We start from the raw sequence: 25835 nt of genomic DNA on the forward strand, positions 1-25835 counted from the left end.
ATGGAGAGAGAGGGGTGGAGAGAGAGGGGTGGGGAGAGAGATGGAGAGAGAGGAATGGAGAGAGAGGGGTGGAGAGAGAGATGAAGAGAGAGGGGTGGAGAGAGAGGGATGGAGAGAGATGAAGAGAGAGGGGTGGAGAGAGAGATGAAGAGAGAGGGGTGGAGAGAGAGATGGAGAGAGATGAAGAGAGAGGGGTGGAGAGAGAGGGATGGAGAGAGATGAAGAGGGAGGGGTGGAGAGAGAGATGGAGAGAGAGGGATGGAGAGAGAGCTGGAGAGAGAGATGAAGAGAGAGGGGTGGAGAGAGAGATGAAGAGAGAGGGGTGGAGAGAGAGGGGTGGAGAGAGAGGTGTGGAGAGAGATGAAGAGAGAGGGGTGGAGAGAGAGATGGAGAGAGAGGGATGGAGAGAGAGATGAAGAGAGAGGGCTGGAGAGAGAGATGGAGAGAGAGGGGTGGAGAGAGAGATGGAGGGACACGGAGGGGCAGAGATGCAGATGTAGAGAGAGATAAAGAGAGAGGGGTGGAGAGAAAGATGGAGAGAGAGGGGTGGAGAGAGAGATGAAGAGAGAGGGGTGGAGAGAGAGATGAAGAGAGAGGGGTGGCGAGAGAGGGGTGGAGAAAGAGATGGAGAGAGAGATGAAGAGAGAGGGATGGAGAGAGAGGGGTGGAGAGAGAGATGGGGAGAGATGAAGAGAGAGGGGTGGAGAGAGAGATGGAGAGAGAGGGATAGAGAGAGAGATGGAGAGAGAGGGGTGGAGAGAGAGATGGAGAGAGAGGGGTGGAGAGAGAGATGAAGAGAGAGGGGTGGAGAGAGAGATGGAGAGAGAGGGGTGGAGAGAGAGATGGAGAGAGAGGGGTGGAGAGAGAGATGAAGAGAGAGGGGTGGAGAAAGAGATGAAGAGAGAGGGGTGGAGAGAGAGGGGTGGAGAGAGAGATGAAGAGAGAGGGGTGGAGAGAGAGATGAAGAGAGAGGGTTGGAGAGAGAGGGGTGGAGAGAGAGATGGAGGGACACGGAGGGGCAGAGATGCAGACGTAGAGAGAGATAAAGGAAGACAGAGAGACAGAGACAAACGGAGAGAGAGAATACTATTAATCATATCCTCCACCCTTCATCCATCCACATCATCCTAACAGCCCATTCACACCGTGTTTTCCACAAGCACATGGAGTAGCCAGCCAAATAGACAAAGTACCCAGACACGCTCCCCAGGGCTGGGGGGAGGGGGGGGGTGTTAAGATTATATATTTTTTGCCGAATAAACTCTATTTTTGGTGGTACATTCTAATGCTAGATTGAATTTTCAACCAGCAACTGTCATGAAATAACAGTGATATAAATAACATAGAATCATTTTGCCTTCACGGAGCCTTTAAAGAGTCCTGCAAGTCTGCTGACTTCCACAGGCTACCAGCTTCCTTTTAAGAGGCATTTTCTCAGCTGTCTGTAGTACAGGTATTATTGAAGAATGAAGCAGGTGTTAAACATGGGCTTCGCTACACAGGAAGCAGCAGTTGACGACTCCATTGTCAACACTTTGATTCAATCAATAGAACTACTGTACATCTAATCATTGTGAAAAGACCATATCAAAATACAATTTAAAAATACCATATAAAAAATACTATTTAAAAATAGCATATGTATCAATATCTTTTAAAACGATTCAATCCGTTTTCTTTTATCATATTTCGGACCAGTGTGAGACTCTCTCTCTACTAACCTACCTATTGTTCCTGTATGTACCGCGAGACCATTCTATCCAGGCGCCACCAACCTGTAGTGTAAAGACATTTGACTGCAACCACAGAACACACAACACACACCCAAGTTCCCGAGAGGCGGGGCAGACAGCAGACTGTCAAACCAGCGGGGTTTCCCTGTCATCGCTCACTTGGTGACTGACAGGCGCCTGTCCTATCAGTAGATGGCTAGAGGATGCATATCGTTCATTCTAGTGGGAGAGGGATCGGCAGACTTTTTGAAAAGTCATTTAAGTGGGAAAAGTACCTGGCTGAAAATGACTGTAATTGGCTGTATAGCCGACAGCCGGCGCTTGTTGAAAACACTGCACACACCATCTTCTAGAGGAAACTCATTTACATACGCCAATTAGCCATTGTTGACATCAGCACTTATGAGCCTTCATTCATTTTTCTCCCACCTCCTTCCAGTTGTCATTTATAGTCCCGTCTCCAGTCCCTTTCCATTTCAGTAAGTGCCTCCCACAGCCATTCAAAGCCATTTCAGTGGGCCATAAGCAAAGTAGCGGAATGCCTCTTAAAGTGTGGACGTGACACTCCTTGTTTTTCTAGCGAGAAAAGTGATGCATCCGATCACCCACACAAACCTACAGGCACACTAACCCACACGCTCTGACACTCCCTCACAAACCTACAGGCACACTAACCCACACGCTCTGACACTCCCACACAAACCTACAGGCACACTAACCCACACGCTCTGACACTCCCACACAAACCTACAGGCACACAAACCCACACGCTCTGACACTCCCACACAAACCTACAGGCACACTAACCCACACGCTCTGACACTCCCACACAAACCTACAGGCACACTAACCCACACGCTCTGACACTCCCACACAAACCTACAGGCACACTAACCCACACGCTCTGACACTCCCACACAAACCTACAGGCACACTAACCCACACGCTCTGACACTCCCACACAAACCTACAGGCACACTAACCCACACGCTCTGACACTCCCACACAAACCTACAGGCACACTAACCCACACGCTCTGACACTCCCACACAAACCTACAGGCACACTAACCCACACGCTCTGACACTCCCACACAAACCTACAGGCACACTAACCCACACGCTCTGACACTCCCACACACACACAAACATTCTCTCTAGCGTTCCTCTAGCGAGGAACAACAATGTGATGCATCTAAAATGTTAATCCCAAAACCCTCCTTAACAACAAGGCCCTAGTAACACAGATAGAGAGAGTTGTTTTGGAGAGAACTGAGACTGACTTCTGGGTGTTTTATGTCTGTTGTCATGGAGATCAGCAAGTGGCGGATAGAGAGAGAGAGACAGAGACAGGGATTGGAGAGAGAGACAGAGACAGGGATTGGAGAGAGAGAGAGACAGGGATTGGAGAGAGAGAGAGAGACAGAGACAGGGATTGGATAGAGAGAGAGAGAGAGAGAGAGAGAGAGAGAGACAGGGATTGGAGAGAGAGAGAGAGAGAGAGAGATGGGGGAGAGAGATAAAGGTAAGGTTCCCTGGTGTTTCAGGAAGTACAAAGGAAACAGGAAGTCTTCTTCTGTGGTTTTGTCTTGTGTTTGAAAGAAGCAGCCAGCTCTGGTAGCTGACAGGGGGAAAGACGCAACCCTGAACTTAATAAATGTGCAGGAGAGAGAGAGAGAGAGAGAGAGAGAGAGAGAGAGAGAGAGAGAGAGAGAGAGAGAGAAAACGTGGGTACTGAGACAGTTTACCAGATATGACGTGGCAGTGTATCTGCTCGTTGTCTTCTGTATGTGGGAGAGAATATTAAATCAAAGATGCCCCTCGCACATACACATGTACACACTCTTTCTCTCTCATTCTCTCTCTCTCATTCTCTCTCTTTCTCTCCTCTCTCTCTCTCTCTCTCTCTCTCTCTCTCTCTCATTATCTTTCTCTCTCTCTCTCTTATTCTCTCTCTTTCTCTCCTCTCTCTCTCTCTTTCTCTCCTCTCTCTCCCTCTCTCTTCTCTCTCTCTCTCTCTCTCTCTCCCTCCCTCTCTCTCCATCTCTCTCTCTCTCTCTCTCTCTCTCTCTCTCTCTCTCTCTCTCTCTCTCTCTCTCTCTCTCTCTCTCTCTCTCACAACCTCCCACTCACTTCCACTCCATTTCCCATTCTGCAGTCGTTCCCAGCAAGCCACCATTTCTATAATCTTCTCTATGTTTCTCTCTCCCCTTCTCTCCTACTCCCTCCATTTCCTCACAGCAAACGTCCCGTCCTACGTTCTTCGCCAGGAAGTTTGAAGCCAGTGTTAACCAGGAGATAGTGAACCAACTGGATGGCTACCTGTTTGGACCCATGCCCCAGGGGACCCCTGGCCTCCAGGCCTACTGGGAGAGTGCGTTTGACGAGGCGGATGGGGTCGCAACCCTGAGCGACACACAGCTCACACTCTACCATGCATTTGCTCGTATGGGCCTGGCCAGGGCGGCAGCATCGCTGCAAGGAGATCCTAAGGATGACAGCTGCAGGTTAGTAAGCAGTCCAGGTCACACACTGAACACATGTACACACAGTGGTGTAAAGTACTTAAGTAAAAATACTTATGTAGTTCTTATGGGTATCTGTACTTTACTTTACTATTCATATTTTTGACTCCTTTTACTTCATTACATTCCTAAAGAAAATGTTTTCTTGATAAGTGTGTGAATTAGAGCATTTTCCTGTCTTGCTAAGCATTCATCATGTAACTTGTACTTTTGGGTGTCAGGGAAAATGTTTGGAGTAAAAAGTACATTATTTTGCAGTAAAAAGTAGATCACCTCTGGTCACCCCTACTGCCTCTGATCTGGCGGACTCACTAAACACATACTTCGTTTGTAGGAGCGTGCCCCTGGCTATCAGTAAATAAATAAAAATCTAAACTACAAAATGTGGCCAGCTGCTTTGCTTAGTATAAGGAATTTGAAATTAATTATACTTTTACTTTTGATACTTAAGTATATTGAAAACCAACTACTTTTACAATTTTACTCAAGTAGTATTTTACTTTTAGTCTTTCACTTTTACTTGAGTCATTTTGTATTTTTTTTTATATATATATATATATTTTTCACCTTTATTTATTAACCAGGTAGGCTAGTTGAGAACAAGTTCTCATTTGCAACTGCGACCTGGCCAAGATAAAGCATAGCAGTGTGAACAGACAACACAGAGTTACACATGGAGTAAACAATTAACAAGTCAATAACACAGTAGAAAAAAAGGGGAGTCTATATACAATGTGTGCAAAAGGCATTAGGAGGTAGGCGAATAATTACAATTTTGCAGATTAACACTGGAGTGATAAATGATCAGATGGTCATGTACAGGTAGAGATATTGGTGTGCAAAAGAGCAGAAAAGTAAATAAATAAAAACAGTATGGGGATGAGGTAGGTGAAAATGGGTGGGCTATTTACCAATAGACTATGTACAGCTGCAGCGAAGTTGGCGAAGTTGGTGAGGGAGATAAAAGTCTCCAACTTCAGCGATTTTTGCAATTCGTTCCAGTCACAGGCAGCAGAGTACTGGAACGAAAAGTGGCCAAATGAGGTGTTGGCTTTAGGGATGATCAGTGAGATACACCTGCTAGAGCGTGTGCTACGGATGGGTGTTGCCATCGTGACCAGTGAACTGAGATAAGGCGGAGCTTTACCTAGCATGGACTTGTAGATGACCTGGAGCCAGTGGGTCTGGCGACGAATATGTAGCGAGGGCCAGCCGACTAGAGCATACAAGTCGCAGTGGTGGGTGGTATAAGGTGCTTTAGTGACAAAACGGATGGCACTGTGATAAACTGCATCCAGTTTGCTGAGTAGAGTGTTGGAAGCCATTTTGTAGATGACATCGCCGAAGTCGAGGATCGGTAGGATCGGTAGTCAGTTTTACTAGGGTAAGCTTGGCGGCGTGAGTGAAGGTGGCTTTGTTGCGGAATAGAAAGCCGACTCTTGATTCGATTTTCGATTGGAGATGTTTGATATGAGTCTGGAAGGAGAGTTTGCAGTCTAGCCAGACACCTAGGTACTTATAGATGTCCACATATTCAAGGTCGGAACCATCCAGGGTGGTGATGCTAGTCGGGCATGCGGGTGCAGGCAGCGATCGGTTGAAAAGCATGCATTTGGTTTTACTAGCGTTTAAGAGCAGTTGGAGGCCACGTAAGGAGTGTTGTATGGCATTGAAGCTCGTTTGGAGGTTAGATAGCACAGCGTCCAATGACTGGCCGAAAGTATAGAGAATGGTGTCGTCTGCTTAGAGGTGGATCAGGGAATCACCCGCAGCAAGAGCAACATCATTGATATATACAGAGAAAAGAGTCGGCCCGAGAATTGAACCCTGTGGCACCCCCATAGAGACTGCCAGAGGATCGGACAGCATGCCCTCCGATTTGACACACTGAACTCTGTCTGCAAAGTAATTGGTGAACCATGCAAGGCTTTCATCCGAAAAACCGAGGCTACTGAGTCTGCCGATAAGAATATGGTGATTGACAGAGTCGAAAGCCTTGGCAAGGTCGATGAAGACAGCTGCACAGTACTGTCTTTTATCGATGGCGGTTATGATATCGTTTAGTACCTTGAGTGTGGCTGAGGTGCACCTGTGACCGGCTCGGAAACCAGATTGCACAGCGGAGAAGGTACGGTGGGATTCGAGATGGTCAGTGACCTGTTTGTTGACTTGGCTTTCGAAGACCTTAGATAGGCAGGGCAGGATGGATATAGGTCTGTAACAGTTTGGGTCCAGGGTGTCTCCCCCTTTGAAGAGGGGATGACTGCGGCAGCTTTCAATCCTTGGGGATCTCAGACGATATGAAAGAGAGGTTGAACAGGCTGGTAATAGGGGTTGCGACAATGGCGGCGAATAGTTTCAGAAATAGAGGGTCCAGATTGTCAAGCCCAGCTGATTTGTACGGGTCCAGGTTTTGCAGCTCTTTCAGAACATCTGCTATCTGGATTTGGGTAAAGGAGAACCTGGAGAGGCTTGGGCGAGGAGCTGCGGGGGGGGGCGGAGCTGTTGGCCGAGGTTGGAGTAGCCAGGCGGAAGGCATGGCCATCCGTTGAGAAATGCTTGTTGAAGTTTTCGATAATCATGGATTTATCGGTGGTGACCGTGTTACCTAGCCTCAGTGCAGTGGGCAGCTGGGAGGAGGTGCTCTTGTTCACCATGGACTTCACAGTGTCCCAGAACTTTTTGGAGTTGGAGCTACAGGATGCAAACTTCTGCCTGAAGAAGCTGGCCTTAGCTTTCCTGACTGACTGCGTGTATTGGTTCCTGACTTCCCTGAACAGTTAACTATCGCGGGGACTATTCGATGCTATTGCAGTCCGCCACAGGATGTTTTTGTGCTGGTCGAGGGCAGTCAGGTCTGGAGTGAACCAAGGGCTGTATCTGTTCTTAGTTCTGCATTTTTTGAACGGAGCATGCTTATCTAAAATGGTGAGGAAGTTACTTTTAAAGAATGACCAGGCATCCTCAACTGACGGGAAGAGGTCAATGTCCTTCCAGGATACCCGGGCCAAGTCGATTAGAAAGGCCTGCTCACAGAAGTGTTTTAGGGAGCGTTTGACAGTGATGAGGGGTGGTCGTTTGACTGCGGCTCCGTAGCGGATACAGGCAATGAGGCAGTGATCGCTGAGATCCTGGTTGAAGACAGCGGAGGTGTATTTGGAGGGCCAGTTGGTCAGGATGACGTCTATGAGGGTGCCCTTGTTTACAGAGTTAGGGTTGTACCTGGTGGGTTCCTTGATGATTTGTGTGAGATTGAGGGCATCTAGCTTAGATTGTAGGACTTCCGGGGTGTTAAGCATATCCCAGTTTAGGTCACCTAACAGAACAAACTCTGAAGCTAGATGGGGGGCGATCAATTCACAAATGGTGTCCAGGGCACAGCTGGGAGCTGAGGGGGCTCGGTAGCAGGCGGCAACAGTGAGAGACTTATTTCTGGAGAGAGTAATTTAAAAAAAATAGTATTTCGAACTGTTTGGGTATGGACCTGGAAAGTATGACATTACTTTGCAGGCTATCTCTGCAGTAGACTGCAACTCTTCCCCCTTTGGCAGTTCTATCTTGACGGAAGATGTTATAGTTGGGTATGGAAATCTCTGAATTTTTGGTGGCCTTCCTGAGCCAGGATTCAGACACGGCAAGGACATCAGGTGTGTGTGCTAAAGTGTGCTAAAGCAGTGAGTAAAACACACTTAGGGAGGAGGCTTCTGATGTTGACATGCATGAAACCAAAGCTTTTTCGATCACAGAAGTCAACAAATGAGGGTGCCTGGGGACATGCAGGGCCTGGGTTTACCTCCACATCACCCGCGGAACAGAGAAGGAGTAGTATGAGGGTGCGGCTAAAGGCTATCAAAACTGGTCGCCTAGAGCGTTGCGGACAGAGAATAAGAGGAGCAGGTTTCTGGGCATGGTAGAATATATTCAGGGCATAATGCGCAGACAGGGGTATGGTGGGGTGCGGGTACAGCGGAGGTAAGCCCAGGCACTGGGTGATGATGAGAGAGGTTGTATCTCTGGACATGCTGGTTGTAATGGGTGAGGTCACCGCATGTGTGGGAGGTGGGACAAAGGAGGTATCAGGGTTATGAAGAGTGGAACTAGGGGCTCCATTGTGAACTAAAACAATGATAACTAACCTGAACAACAGTATACAAGGCATATTGACATTTGAGAGAGACATACAGCGAGGCATACAGTAATCACAGGTGTTGAATTGGGAAAGCTAGCTAAAACAGTAGGTGAGACAACAACAGTTAATCAGCTAGCACAACAACAGCAGGTAAAATGGCGTTGACTAGGCAACGGGGCCGACAGATAAAACAAACAAGCAGAATGGAGTACCGTGATTAATGGACAGTCCAGCGTGCATCAGCTATGTAGCCAAGAGATCAGTGTCCAGGGGGCAGCGGTGGATGGGGCAGGGAAGCTGGACTGGCGAGTGTTATCCAGGTTAAAAAAAAACACAAACAATGACTAAATAGCTTGTAGCTAGTTAGCTGGTTAGCTTCTGGAGGTTCTTGAGTGTGTTCTAAAAATTAAAAATAATAGCGATTCCGTATCACATTGGGTGATGCAGGTTTCCGGAAGGTATAAACAAATTAAAAATCGAAAAGAGATAGAAAGTAAATATGGGTCCAGTGAGTGTTTGGGACGCGGCGATTCAGACGGTTAGCAGGCCTGTGCTAACAAGCTAACAGTTCGTAGGCCGGGGCTAAACAAGGTAGCAGTTAGCGGACCGGAGCTAAACAAGCTAGCAGTTAGCAGGCCGAATTAGCAAGCAAGGAGATAGCAAGGGCTAGAGAGTTAGCCTTTGGGGGACGTCGCAATGGGGTGAGTCTGTTTATTCCTCTTCATGCGGTGACATCGATAGACCGGTCGTGGGCCCGGGTATTGTAGCCCAGGAGTATGCTACGGTGGTAGCACAGGTGTTCTGGCCGGGCTAGCTTCAAGCTAAGTGGGTGGAAACGCTAGCCAGGAGTAATCATCCGGGGTTGCGGTTTAGCTCGATAGCTAGTTGTGAAGATCCAGCTGAAAAAATGTTCCGTTTGCGGTGGGAATCCGGGGATGAAAAATAAATAGGTCCGTTATGCTCTGGTTAGAGTCGCGTTGTTCGAACTGGCGAGAGCTTTCCGAGCTAAAGGTTAGCTGATAACAGGTTAGCTGAAGACCGCTAGCATAGCTGGTGGTTAGCTGGCTAGCTTCAGTTGAGGGGTTCCGGTTCCGAAGTAAATATAAATACTTTAGGATGTGAGGCGGGTTGCAGGAGAGTGTTTGGAAGCTTAGGTTTAGCAAAAGGTTTTAAAGAGCTATGCGAAGAAAAATATGTAAAAACGAAAAATAAACAATATATACAAGGGACACGACAGGACGACTTACTGCTACGCCATCTTGGAACATACTATTAAGGTATCTTTATTTCTCCTCAAGTATGACGATTGGGTACTTTTTCCACCACTGTGTACAGGCATGCATATAACATGCTGACATGCACACGCACTGACACACACACACACACACACACACACACACACACACACACACACACACACACACACACACACACACACACACACACACACACACACACACACACACACACACACACACACACACACACACGTACACACAAATAGTATTATACACGCACAGAAAATGCATGCACAGAACATGAATGCACACACACACACACACACACACCGCAGCAGTCATTCACAGCATCGTGACAGTGATACACATCAATGTTTTGGGTGAAATTTAACCCTCCGTCAGAAACCTTTTTGTATCCTTCCTCATCCAATAATAAACATATCTGGTGTCAGACGGCATCACGCGTCAACACTATCCGTACGGCATCACGCGTCAACACTATCCGTACGGCATCACGCGTCAACACTATCCGTACGGCATCACGCGTCAACACTATCCGTACGGCATCACGCGTCAACACTATCCGTACGGCATCACGCGTCAACACTATCCGTACGGCATCACGCGTCAACACTATCCGTACGGCATCACGCGTCAACACTATCCGTACGGCATCACGCGTCAACACTATCCGTACGGCATCACGAGTCAACACTATCCGTACGGCATCACGCGTCAACACTATCCGTACGGCATCACGCGTCAACACTATCCGTACGGCATCACGCATCAACACTATCCGTACGGCATCACGCGTCAACACTATCCGTACGGCATCACGCGTCAACACTATCCGTACGGCATCACGCGTCAACACTATCCGTACGGCATCACGCGTAAACACTATCGGTACGGCATCACGAGTCAACACTATCCGTACGGCATCACGAGTCAACACTATCCGTACGGCATCACGAGTCAACACTATCCGTACGGCATCACGCGTCAACACTATCCGTACGGCATCACGAGTCAACACTATCCGTACGGCATCACGCGTCAACACTATCCGTACGGCATCACGCGTCAACACTATCCGTACGGCATCACGCGTCAACACTATCCGTACGGCATCACGCGTCAACACTATCCGTACGGCATCACGAGTCAACACTATCCGTACGGCATCACGCGTCAACACTATCCGTACGGCATCACGCGTCAACACTATCCGTACGGCATCACGAGTCAACACTATCCGTACGGCATCACACGCCAACACTATCCGTACGGCATCACGCGTCAACACTATCCGTACGGCATCACGAGTCAACACTATCCGTACGGCATCACGCGCCAACACTATCTGTACGGCATCACGCGTCAACACTATCCGTACGGCATCACGCGCCAACACTATCCGTATGGCATCACGCGTCAACACTATCCGTACGGCATCACGCGTCAACACTATCCGTACGGCATCACGCGTCAACACTATCCGTACGGCATCACGCATCAACACTATCCATACGGCATCACGCATCAACGCTATCCATATGGCATCACGCATCAACGCTATCCATATGGCATCACGCGTCAACACTATCCGTGCATCAACACTATCCGTACGTCAACACTATCCGTACGTCAACACTATCCGTGCGTCAACACTATCTGTGCGTCAACACTATCCGTGCGTCAACACTTTCCGTGCGTCAACACTATCCGTATGGCAACACTTTCCGTCAACACTATCCATACGGCATCACGCGTCAACGCTATCCGTACAGCATCACGCGTCAACACTATCCATACGGCATCACGCGTCAACACTGTCCGTACAGCATCACGCGTCAACGCTATCCATACGGCATCACACGTCAACACTATCTGTCAACACTATCCGTACGGCATCACGCGTCAACACTATCCATACGGCATCACGCGTCAACACTATCCGTGCGTCAACACTATCCGTACGGCATCACGCGTCAACACTATCCGTATGGCATCACGCGTCAACACTATCCGTACGGCATCACGCGTCAACACTATCCGTACGGCATCACGCGTCAACACTATCCGTACGGCATCACGCGTCAACACTATCCGTACGGCATCACGCGTCAACGCTATCCGTACGTCATCACGCGTCAACGCTATCCGTACGGCATCACGCGTCAACGCTATCCATACGGCATCACGCGTCAACGCTATCCGTACGGCATCACGCGTCAACGCTATCCGTATGGCATCACGCGTCAACGCTATCCGTGCGTCAACACTATCCATACGGCATCACGCATCAACACTATCCGTACAGCATCACGCGTCAACACTATCCGTACGGCATCACGCGTCAACACTATCCGTACGGCATCACGCGTGAACACTATCCGTACGCCATCACGCGTCAACACTATCCGTACGGCATTACGCGTCAACATTAGCCGTACGGCATCACACGTCAACACTATCTGTGCGTCAACACTATCCGTACGGCATCACGCGTCAACACTATCCGTACGGCATCACACGTCAACACTATCTGTGCGTCAACACTATCCGTACGGCATCACGCGTCAACACTATCCGTACTGCATCACGCGTCAACATTAGCCGTACGGCATCACACGTCAACACTATCTGTGCGTCAACACTATCCGTACGGCATCACGCGTCAACACTATCCATACGGCATCACGCGTCAACACTATCCGTACGGCATCACGCGTCAACACTATCCGTACGGCATCACGCGTCAACACTATCCGTACGGCATCACGCGTCAACACTATCCGTACGGCATCACGCGTCAACACTATCCGTACGGCATCACGCGTCAACACTATCCGTACGGCATCACGCGTCAACGCTATCCGTACGGCATCACGCGTCAACACTATCCGTACGGCATTACGCGTCAACATTAGCCGTACGGCATCACACGTCAACACTATCTGTGCGTCAACACTATCCGTACGGCATCACGCGTCAACACTATCCGTACGGCATCACGTGTCAACACTATCCGTACGGCATCACGCGTCAACGCTATCCGTACGGCATCACGCGTCAACACTATCCGTACGGCATCACGCGTCAACGCTATCCGTACGTCATCACGCGTCAACGCTATCCGTACGGCATCACGCGTCAACGCTATCCGTACGGCATCACGCGTCAACGCTATCCGTACGGCATCGTGCGTCAACACTATCCATACGGCATCACGCATCAACACTATCCGTACAGCATCACGCGTCAACACTATCCGTACGGCATCACGCGTCAACACTATCCGTACGGCATCGTGCGTCAACACTATCCATACGGCATCACGCATCAACACTATCCGTACAGCATCACGCGTCAACACTATCCGTACGGCATCACGCGTCAACACTATCCGTATGGCATCACGCGTCAACACTATCCGTACGGCATCACGCGTCAACACTATCCGTACGGCATCACGCGTCAACACTATCCGTACGGCATCACGCATCAACACTATCCATACGGCATCACGCATCAACGCTATCCATATGGCATCACGCATCAACGCTATCCATATGGCATCACGCGTCAACACTATCCGTGCATCAACACTATCCGTACGTCAACACTATCCGTACGTCAACACTATCCGTGCGTCAACACTATCTGTGCGTCAACACTATCCGTGGGTCAACACTTTCCGTGCGTCAACACTATCCGTGCGTCAACACTTTCCGTGCGTCAACACTATCCATACGGCATCACGCGTCAACGCTATCCGTACAGCATCACGCGTCAACGCTATCCATACGGCATCACACGTCAACACTATCTGTGCGTCAACACTATCCGTACGGCATCACGCGTCAACACTATCCATACGGCATCACGCGTCAACACTATCCGTGCGTCAACACTATCCGTACGGCATCACGCGTCAACACTATCCGTATGGCATCACGCGTCAACACTATCCGTACGGCATCACGCGTCAACATTAGCCGTACGGCATCACACGTCAACACTATCTGTGCGTCAACACTATCCGTACGGCATCACGCGTCAACACTATCCATACGGCATCACGCGTCAACACTATCCGTACGGCATCACGCGTCAACACTATCCGTACGGCATCACGCGTCAACACTATCCGTACGGCATCACGCGTCAACACTATCCGTACGGCATCACGCGTCAACACTATCCGTACGGCATCACGCGTCAACACTATCCGTACGGCATCACGCGTCAACGCTATCCGTACGGCATCACGCGTCAACACTATCCGTACGGCATTACGCGTCAACATTAGCCGTACGGCATCACACGTCAACACTATCTGTGCGTCAACACTATCCGTACGGCATCACGCGTCAACACTATCCGTACGGCATCACGTGTCAACACTATCCGTACGGCATCACGCGTCAACGCTATCCGTACGGCATCACGCGTCAACACTATCCGTACGGCATCACGCGTCAACGCTATCCGTACGTCATCACGCGTCAACGCTATCCGTACGGCATCACGCGTCAACGCTATCCGTACGGCATCACGCGTCAACGCTATCCGTACGGCATCGTGCGTCAACACTATCCATACGGCATCACGCATCAACACTATCCGTACAGCATCACGCGTCAACACTATCCGTACGGCATCACGCGTCAACACTATCCGTACGGCATCGTGCGTCAACACTATCCATACGGCATCACGCATCAACACTATCCGTACAGCATCACGCGTCAACACTATCCGTACGGCATCACGCGTCAACACTATCCGTACGGCATCACGCGCCAACACTATCCGTATGGCATCACGCGTCAACACTATCCGTACGGCATCACGCGTCAACACTATCCGTACGGCATCACGCGTCAACACTATCCGTACGGCATCACGCATCAACACTATCCATACGGCATCACGCATCAACGCTATCCATATGGCATCACGCATCAACGCTATCCATATGGCATCACGCGTCAACACTATCCGTGCATCAACACTATCCGTACGTCAACACTATCCGTACGTCAACACTATCCGTGCGTCAACACTATCTGTGCGTCAACACTATCCGTGCGTCAACACTTTCCGTGCGTCAACACTATCCGTGCATCACACTTTCCGTGCGTCAACACTATCCATACGGCATCACGCGTCAACGCTATCCGTACAGCATCACGCGTCAACACTATCCATACGGCATCACGCGTCAACACTGTCCGTACAGCATCACGCGTCAACGCTATCCATACGGCATCACACGTCAACACTATCTGTGCGTCAACACTATCCGTACGGCATCACGCGTCAACACTATCCATACGGCATCACGCGTCAACACTATCCGTGCGTCAACACTATCCGTACGGCATCACGCGTCAACACTATCCGTATGGCATCACGCGTCAACACTATCCGTACGGCATCACGCGTCAACACTATCCGTACGGCATCACTCGTCAACACTATCCGTACGGCATCACGCGTCAACACTATCCGTACGGCATCACGCGTCAACGCTATCCGTACGTCATCACGCGTCAACGCTATCCGTACGGCATCACGCGTCAACGCTATCCATACGGCATCACGCGTCAACGCTATCCGTACGGCATCACGCGTCAACGCTATCCGTATGGCATCACGCGTCAACGCTATCCGTGCGTCAACACTATCCATACGGCATCACGCATCAACACTATCCGTACAGCATCACGCGTCAACACTATCCGTACGGCATCACGCGTCAACACTATCCGTACGGCATCACGCGTGAACACTATCCGTACGCCATCACGCGTCAACACTATCCGTACGGCATTACGCGTCAACATTAGCTATCACGTCAACACTATCTGTGCGTCAACACTATCCGTACGGCATCACGCGTCAACACTATCCGTACGGCATCACACGTCAACACTATCTGTGCGTCAACACTATCCGTACGGCATCACGCGTCAACACTATCCGTACTGCATCACGCGTCAACATTAGCCGTACGGCATCACACGTCAACACTATCTGTGCGTCAACACTATCCGTACGGCATCACGCGTCAACACTATCCATACGGCATCACGCGTCAACACTATCCGTACGGCATCACGCATCAACACTATCCATACGGCATCACGCATCAACGCTATCCATATGGCATCACGCATCAACGCTATCCATATGGCATCACGCGTCAACACTATCCGTGCATCAACACTATCCGTACGTCAACACTATCCGTACGTCAACACTATCCGTGCGTCAACACTATCTGTGCGTCAACACTATCCGTGCGTCAACACTTTCCGTGCGTCAACACTATCCGTGCGTCAACACTTTCCGTGCGTCAACACTATCCATACGGCATCACGCGTCAACGCTATCCGTACAGCATCACGCGTCAACACTATCCATACGGCATCACGCGTCAACACTGTCCGTACAGCATCACGCGTCAACGCTATCCATACGGCATCACACGCAACACTCAACACTATCCGTACGGCATCACGCGTCAACACTATCCATACGGCATCACGCGTCAACACTATCCGTGCGTCAACACTATCCGTACGGCATCACGCGTCAACACTATCCGTATGGCATCACGCGTCAACACTATCCGTACGGCATCACGCGTCAACACTAGCCGTACGGCATCACACGTCAACACTATCCGTGCGTCAACACTATCCGTACGGCATCACGCGTCAACACTATCCATACGGCATCACGCGTCAACACTATCCGTACGGCATCACGCGTCAACACTATCCGTACGGCATCACGCGTCAACACTATCCGTGCGGCATCACGCGTCAACACTATCCGTGCGGCATCACGCGTCAACACTATCCGTGCGGCATCACGCGTCAACACTATCCGTGCGGCATCACGCGTCAACGCTATCCGTGCGGCATCACGCGTCAACACTATCCGTACGGCATCACGCGTCAACATTATCCGTACGGCATCACACGTCAACACTATCTGTGCGTCAACACTATCCGTACGGCATCACGCGTCAACACTATCCGTACGGCATCACGTGTCAACACTATCCGTGCGGCATCACGCGTCAACGCTATCCGTACGGCATCACGCGTCAACACTATCCGTGCGGCATCACGCGTCAACGCTATCCGTGCGGCATCACGCGTCAACGCTATCCGTACGGCATCACGCGTCAACGCTATCCGTGCGGCATCACGCGTCAACGCTATCCGTACGGCATCGTGCGTCAACACTATCCATACGGCATCACGCATCAACACTATCTGTACAGCATCACGCGTCAACACTATCCGTGCGGCATCACGCGTCAACACTATCCGTGCGGCATCACGCGTCAACACTATCCATACGGCATCACGCATCAACACTATCCGTACAGCATCACGCATCAACACTATCCGTACGGCATCACGCATCAACACTATCCGTACGGCATCACGCGCAACGCTATCCGTATGGCATCACGCGTCAACACTATCCGTACGGCATCACGCGTCAACACTATCCGTGCGGCATCACGCGTCCGTACCGTACGGCATCACGCATCAACACTATCCATACGGCATCACGCATCAACGCTATCCATATGGCATCACGCATCAACGCTATCCATATGGCATCACGCGTCAACACTATCCGTGCATCAACACTATCCGTACGTCAACACTATCCGTACGTCAACACTATCCGTGCGTCAACACTATCTGTGCGTCAACACTATCCGTGCGTCAACACTTTCCGTGCGTCAACACTATCCGTGCGTCAACACTTTCCGTGCGTCAACACTATCCATACGGCATCACGCGTCAACGCTATCCGTACAGCATCACGCGTCAACACTATCCATACGGCATCACGCGTCAACACTGTCCGTACAGCATCACGCGTCAACGCTATCCATACGGCATCACACGTCAACACTATCTGTGCGTCAACACTATCCGTACGGCATCACGCGTCAACACTATCCATACGGCATCACGCGTCAACACTATCCGTGCGTCAACACTATCCGTACGGCATCACGCGTCAACACTATCCGTATGGCATCACGCGTCAACACTATCCGTACGGCATCACGCGTCAACACTATCCGTACGGCATCACTCGTCAACACTATCCGTGCGGCATCACGCGTCAACACTATCCGTACGGCATCACACGTCAACGCTATCCGTGCGTCATCACGCGTCAACGCTATCCGTACGGCATCACGCGTCAACGCTATCCATACGGCATCACGCGTCAACGCTATCCGTGCGGCATCACGCGTCAACGCTATCCGTGTGGCATCACGCGTCAACGCTATCCGTGCGTCAACACTATCCATACGGCATCACGCATCAACACTATCCGTACAGCATCACGCGTCAACACTATCCGTACGGCATCACGCGTCAACACTATCCGTACGGCATCACGCGTGAACACTATCCGTACGCCATCACGCGTCAACACTATCCGTACGGCATTACGCGTCAACATTAGCCGTACGGCATCACACGTCAACACTATCTGTGCGTCAACACTATCCGTACGGCATCACGCGTCAACACTATCCGTACGGCATCACACGTCAACACTATCTGTGCGTCAACACTATCCGTACGGCATCACGCGTCAACACTATCCGTACTGCATCACGCGTCAACATTAGCCGTACGGCATCACACGTCAACACTATCTGTGCGTCAACACTATCCGTACGGCATCACGCGTCAACACTATCCGTACGGCATCACGCGTCAACACTATCCGTGCGGCATCACGCGTCAACACTATCCGTGCGGCATCACGCGTCAACACTATCCGTACGGCATCACGCGTCAACACTATCCGTGCGGCATCACGCGTCAACACTATCCGTGCGGCATCACGCGTCAACACTATCCGTACGGCATCACGCGTCAACGCTATCCGTGCGGCATCACGCGTCAACACTATCCGTGCGGCATTACGCGTCAACATTAGCCGTACGGCATCACACGTCAACACTATCTGTGCGTCAACACTATCCGTACGGCATCACGCGTCAACACTATCCGTACGGCATCACGTGTCAACACTATCCGTACGGCATCACGCGTCAACGCTATCCGTACGGCATCACGCGTCAACACTATCCGTACGGCATCACGCGTCAACGCTATCCGTACGTCATCACGCGTCAACGCTATCCGTACGGCATCACGCGTCAACGCTATCCGTACGGCATCACGCGTCAACGCTATCCGTACGGCATCGTGCGTCAACACTATCCATACGGCATCACGCATCAACACTATCCGTACAGCATCACGCGTCAACACTATCCGTACGGCATCACGCGTCAACACTATCCGTACGGCATTACGCGTCAACACTATCCGTGCGTCAACACTATGACCCGTCAAAAGCTTCTAATGAGCCGATGGGAACCAGTACGGTTCACACTGTTCACTCAGTAAGACGATACGGCAGATCAATTACACCATGTGAAGGTGTACTGTATATAGGTCATGGATGGTGCTGCTCCATGTTCCTTCGAGACCAGTATAATTTCTGTGTCCCTAGAATTACGATTGACGATACTGGTGTTATAAGATGTGGGATCCATAGCAGCTGTATATGCTGGGACTGTTAGTTCAGTAACGAGGCCTACTGTTGACACATTTACCAATGTAGATTTACACCGGTGTTACAATACATTTGCGATCCACAGCATCCAGCTTCCTGGATCAGGAGACGTGTCAGCTGGTTCTTTTATGTCTTTTGTCTCCATACAGTTACTAAACGGGTGAAATGGCAGTTGTTATCTTCTTGATCCTACCCATCCCGGATCCGGGATCGTGAATACACCCTCAGGCTCATTACCATAACGCAACGTTAACAATTTCTAAAAATCACAAATGAAATGAAATAAATATGCCTGCTCTCAAGCTTAGCCTTTTCTTAACAACACTGTCATCTCAGATTTTCAAAATGTGCTTTTGAACCATAGAAAATCAAGCATTTGTGTAAGAGTATTGATAGCTAGCATAGCATTTAGTGTAGCATTTAGCACGCAACATTTTCACAAAAACCAGAAAAGCAATCAAATAAAATAATTTACCTTTGAAGAACTTTGAATGTTTTCAATGAGGAGACTCTCAGTTGCATAGCAGATGTCCAGTTTTTCCTGAAAGATTCTTTGTGTAGGACAAATCGCTCCGTTTTGTACATCACATTTGGCTACCGAAACGACCCGAAAATTCAGTCACCAAAACGTCAAACTTTTTTCCAAATTAACTCCATAATATCGACCGAAACATGGCAACCGTTGTTTAGAATCAATCCTCAAGGTGTTTTTCACATATCTCTTCATTGATATGCCGTTCGTGGAAGCCTGCTTTCGTCTCAGAATCCCATGGAAAAATACCAGCAGCTGAGTTTTGCGCACCAATTTCCACGCAGGACACCGTGCGGACACTTGGCAAATGTAGTCTCGTATGTTCAATCTTCCAATGCCTACAAATACGTCACAATGCTGCAGACACCTTGGGGAAACGATAGATAGGGCAGGCTCATTCCTATCGCATTCACAGCCATATAAGGAGACAATGAAAAACAGAGCCTCAGAAATCCTGCTCATTTCCTGGTTGCAGTTTCATCTTGGTTTTGCCTGAAGCTTCTGTTCTAGGGCACTCACAGATAATATCTTTGCAGTTCTGGAAACGTCAGAGTGTTTTTTTTCCAAAGCTATCAATTATATGCATAGTTGAGCATCTTTTTGTGACAAAATATTGCTCTTAAAACGGGCACGTCTTTTTATCCAATAATGACACAGCGCCCCCGTAGGATCAACTGGTTAAGACACATTTGGGATCCCTGTCATCTATGGATGCTAAAACAGGAAGCCAGTGTCTTTTGTCTTAGTTAACTGTTACTGTATTGTAATACCACAGTTGCAACACATTTGGGACCAGCAGCACCTGCAGTAGTTAGAATATGAAACCTGCGTTAGCTGAGTCTCAGGGCCAATGTACAGGTAACTGCCAAAATAAAGGAAACACCAACATAAAGTACTTTAGTAGTCAGTGCCAGAACAGATCCAATGCACCTTGGCATAGATTGCATCAGTGTCTGGAAGTCTGTTGGAGGGATGCGACACCATTCTGGTGGAATTGTCCGTGTTCCAACCAACATGAGATGTACTATACGCCCATGTTTCTGCTGCTGGCAGCTTGTATTATCAGTCTGTTTTAGATCCATTATAGTTCCACATAAGCAGGCTGGATAGCAGGCAGGCAGGTAGTTCTGCATTGTGGGTAGCTGCAAGGGTCTCTGGGCACAGGGTCAAGATGAGAGGAAGCATGTTTCCATCTAGCTGCACACACACACACTATGTCTATCGTTTAACTACAGCTGTTTCTACTCATGTCTCTGCCTGTAAATTGGGAAGGAAGGGAAACGAGGTTGTGTGTGTGTGTGTGTGTGTGTGTGTGTGTGTGTGTGTGTGTGTGTGTGTGTGTGTGTGTGTGTGTGTGTGTGTGTGTGTGTGTGTGTGTGTGTGTGTGTGTGTGTGTGTGTGTGTGTGTGTGTGTGTGTGTGTGTGTGTGTGTGTGTACATAAAGTGTGTGAGAGCAAGAGGGCATCTGTGAGTATACGTGTCGGTCTGCAAATCTCTAATTGTGGGATCATGTGAGAAAAGCATTTGCTGCGAGGAAACAAGCAATTTTCAGTCTTTCACACTAACATATCCACACCCAGCTGTCACACACACACACACACACACACACACACACACACACACACACACACACACACACACACACACACACACACACACACACACACACACACACACACACACACACACACACACACACACACACACACTCTCTCTCTCTCTCACACACACACACAGGGCAAATTTTGGGGCCATGAGAGACTATGGTTGTAGAGCTTACAGTGTGTGTATGAGACAGCAGGGTGGGGCTGCCATGGGGGGATGGAGAGAAGGAGAGACAGAGGAGAGGAGAGGGGGATTTCTGTCTTTTCACAGCCTGCTGTGACTCCAGTGGGGAGGGCGTGGAGGGAAGGGCTGAATGGAGGCTCTGTGTATCTGCACTCTCTCTCTCTCTCCCTGTCTCTCCCTCTCCCCCCATCTCTCCCCATTCACTCTATGCTCTCTCTTTCACCTATTCTCTTTCTTGCTCTCTCTCTCCCTGTCTCTCCCTCTCCCCCCATCTCTCCCCATTCACTCTATGCTCTCTCTTTCACCTACTCTATTTCTCTCTCTCTCTTCTCTCTCACTCTTTCTTCTCTCTCTCTCTCCCTGTCTCTCCCTCTCCCCCCATCTCTCCCCATTCACTCTATGCTCTCTCTTTCACCTACTCTATTTCTCTCTCTCTCTTCTCTCTCACTCTTTCTTCTCTCTCTCTCTCCCTGTCTCTCCCTCTCCCCCCATCTCTCCCCATTCACTCTATGCTCTCTCTTTCACCTATTCTCTTTCTTGCTCTCTCTCTCCCTGTCTCTCACTCTCCCCCCATCTCTCCCCATTCACTCTATGCTCTCTCTTTCACCTACTCTATTTCTCTCTCTCTCTTCTCTCTCACTCTTTCTTCTCTCTCTCGCTCTCTTTCTCCCTCTGCCCCCTTCCTCCCTCTGCCCCCTTTCTGTCTTTCTGCCTCTTCATTTCTCTCTACCTCTACCTCTTTTTAAAAAATCTCTATCACTCTCTCTTTCTCTAGCTCTTTCTGCCTCTCTCTCTACCTCTCTCTCTACCTCTCTCTCTCTCGCTCTCTCTCGCTCTCTCTCGCTCTCTCTAGCACACACACACACACACAGACACACAAACACACAATTGTCAAAGACGTCAACATCGGGCATTCCCAAGAGTCTATGTATAATTCAAATTGTGAGTACTTCAGTCCCACCCTGTAGGTCTGTAATAAATAACTGAGTAACTGAGTCAGTCTCAGAGAGTGAGGAAACCTTTGTTACTGGTGCTGGAAACCTTTGTTACTCTAACTGTGTCCCAAACGGCACCCTATTCCCTATATAGTGGGAACGAGGGAGGGAGGGAGGGAGGGAGGAGGAGAGAGGGATAGAGAGAAAAGGGTGTGGAGTGCTCTCCGTGAGCGGGTGTAAATGTTTGCTGTTCTGCTTGTCAAGGTAGCTAGTGCTGTCGGGCTGGGACGGGCACACACACACAGCGCTGTCAGGCAGACTGACTCCTGGTTCTACTACTGGAATACTGATGACAAGGCTGGTGGGCACATACACATACACACACGGTGGACACTGGGGCGTGGGGAGGATGAGAGAGAGAGAGAGATGGATTGAGAGAGAGAGAGAGAGAGAGAGAGAGAGAGAGAGAGAGAGAGAGAGAGAGAGAGAGAGAGAGAGAAACACAAACACACCCTGTTTATTTTCCCAGTAGTCTCTGCTCTGCTCTCAGTGCCAGCCTTCTGCCACATGTACAGAATCAGAAAAAACACTCACTCCACACACACACACACACACACACACACACACACACACACACACACACACACACACACAGCCCCCAGAACAATATAACTATCAGGACTAGCCTGGACTGGCAAGCTGATTGTAAGATCAAGCTGACTTCTTAATGGTGTCCCAGACCAGTTCAACTTTGTTAGTGTGTGTGTGTTTTGACCTCAGCTGACTTTGTTTTTGACCAGCAGTTTTCAACCTGTGGTCCGAGGACTACCTGCTCCGCACATTATTTACTATTTGTAATGTGTATTTTATTTTATTGTAGTTATTGGATGTATAGTATTATAAGCACATTACAATATGTGTTAAATCTGTTACATTCACTGATAAAATGGACTAAATTTGAACGCTAAGATATTTTATGTAAAGAAATTCTGCGACTCAGCGAATGGTGGCCCTCAAGATCTTTTGACGCTGATTTGGTCGTCCCCGGGATGGCAAAGGTTGGGAACCGCTGTATTAGACAATATGTGTGTTACGAATTGGTGTGTCATGGTTATCGTCAGAGGCATCGGGCTGTGACTAACTTAATATATTACTGCCAATATACCCAATGACTGTATTGGGTTGGTCCGGGGCAGGCTACAACTACAGTCTGGTCTCAGTCAATCTGTCCATTCCTAGCCTTAATAATAGTCTCCACAGCAACATATGTTTTATAGGTCATTGAGTTAATGCCTCTTCCCTTCACACAATCACAGAAAGCACAGCACATCCCCCTAAACTTTACTCTGAGACATTAGCAAGGCCCCGCTAGTGAACTTTAGCATCTACAAACATTTGTAAGCAGTCTCCAGTAGTTGTTCAATAGATTAATCTAGATAGTCTCATCTTACACCATTGGCCTTTTAAACAGCACTGGTACCATATCAAGTTCACTAATGGGAATATCTTTTTTTGATGGGTTTTTTTACCCCTTTTTTCTCCCCAATTTGGTGGTATCCAATTGTTGTAGTAGCTACTATCTTGTCTCATCGCTACTCCCGTACGGGCTCGGGAGAGACGAAGGTTGAAAGTCATGCGTCCTCCGATACACAACCCAACCAGCCGCACTGCTTCTTAACACAGCGCGCATCCGACCCGGAAGCCAGCCGCACCAATGTGTCGGAGGGTACACCGTGCACCTGGCACCTGGCAACACTGCGCCCGGCCCGCCACAGGAGTCGCTGGTGCGCGATGAGACAAGGACATCCCTACCGACCAAGCCCTCCCTAACCCGGACGATGCTAGGCCAATTGTGCGTCGCCCCACGGACCTCCCAGTCGCGGCCGGTTACGACAGAGCCTGGGTGCGAACCCAGGGACTCTGACGGCACAGCTGGCGCTGCAGTACAGCGCCCTTAACCACTGCGCCGCCACTAATGGGAATCTCAATGGGTCTGTCTGTTGGGTTACCACTGGTGTTGCCAGGTAAAACCCTGATAAAGTAGCCTGGTCCCAGATTTGTTTGTGTTGTTGTCAACTCCATTGCTGTCTCGGTCAAAATGAGTGACAGTTGGCATCATAGCCCAAACAGACCTGCACTCAGGCTACTGATAAAGGTCTGGTGAGAAAGGTTGGTTAAAAGTGTGTTTCCTCTTGGTTTGCCAGGTATTTCCCCATGGGCCACCCGGTGTCAGTGCATCTCTACTTCCAGTCGGACCAGTTCCAAGGCTACCTGGTCCAGCACCACGCCACTAATCTGGCAACCAGCAAGCTGGAGACCCTGGAGACCTGGGTGATGCCCAGGAAGACCTACAAGGTGGCTTCCCCTCCCAGCACCTTCACCAGGCTGCAGTTCACTGAGGTAACGATCCTTCTTTTGTTGGTTGTATAACATTTAGGTAATGTTCATATAACATTCCCAGAACAGTAACACTGTGATATGGCAACTCAGGGTATTTTTTAACCTTTATTTTACTAGGCAAGTCAGTTAAGAACAAATTCTTATTTTCAATGACGGCCTAGGAACAGTGGGTTAACTGCCTGTTCAGGGGCAGAACGACAGCAGGCAGCCTCGGGGTCAGGGCAGGCAGAGGTTCGTAATCAGGTCAGAGTCAGGCAGGTACAGGACAGCAGGCAGCCTCGGGGTCAGGACAGGAAGAGGTTCGTAATCAGGTCAGAGTCAGGCAGATACAGGACAGCAGGCAGGCTCGGGGTCAGGGCAGGCAGAGGTTCGTGATCAGAGTCAGGCAGGTACAGGACAGCAGGCAGGCTCAGGGTCAGGACAGGCAGAGGTTTGTAATCAGGCCAGAGTCAGGCAGATACAGGACAGCAGGCAGGCTCGGGGTCAGGGCAGGCAGAGGTTTGTAATCAGGCCAGAGTCAGGCAGGTACAGGACAGCAGGCAGGCTCGGGGTCAGAACAGGCAGAGGTTCGTAATCAGGTCAGAGTCAGGCAGATACAGGACAACAGGCAGGCTCGGGGTCAGGGCAGGCAGAGGTTCGTAATCAGGTCAGAGTCAGGCAGATACAGGACAACAGGCAGGCTCGGGGTCAGGGCAGGTAGAGGTTTGTAATCAGGTCAGAGTCAGGCAGGTACAGGATGGCAGGCAGAATACGGTCAGAGCCGGGAAAAACTAGGAGACAGAACTTGAGAAACAGGAAGACGGGAAAGCACGCTGGTAAGACAAGACGAACTGGCAACAGACAAACAGAACACAGGTATAAATACACAGGGGATAATGGGGAAGATGGGCGACACCTGGAGT

At 49.7% G+C, this 25835-nt stretch overlaps 1 protein-coding gene across 2 annotated transcripts in view; it reads left to right on the forward strand.

The window, feature by feature from the left end:
* Nucleotides 1-25835, forward strand: part of LOC118389426 (xylosyltransferase 1) — a 200797-nt gene that overhangs the window by 159966 nt on the left and 14996 nt on the right. The window contains exons 8-9 of one of the 2 annotated variants that reach the window (XM_052527838.1): nt 3974-4239; nt 24738-24933. In XM_052527838.1, coding sequence (XP_052383798.1) covers nt 3974-4239; nt 24738-24933 — 462 coding nt within the window. The remainder of the gene's footprint in view (nt 1-3973; nt 4240-24737; nt 24934-25835) is intronic. The other variant, XM_052527837.1, reaches the window with a different exon arrangement.

The sequence above is a fragment of the Oncorhynchus keta genome, chromosome 10 (assembly GCF_023373465.1).
Source record: "Oncorhynchus keta strain PuntledgeMale-10-30-2019 chromosome 10, Oket_V2, whole genome shotgun sequence".
Taxonomy (NCBI): domain Eukaryota; kingdom Metazoa; phylum Chordata; class Actinopteri; order Salmoniformes; family Salmonidae; genus Oncorhynchus; species Oncorhynchus keta.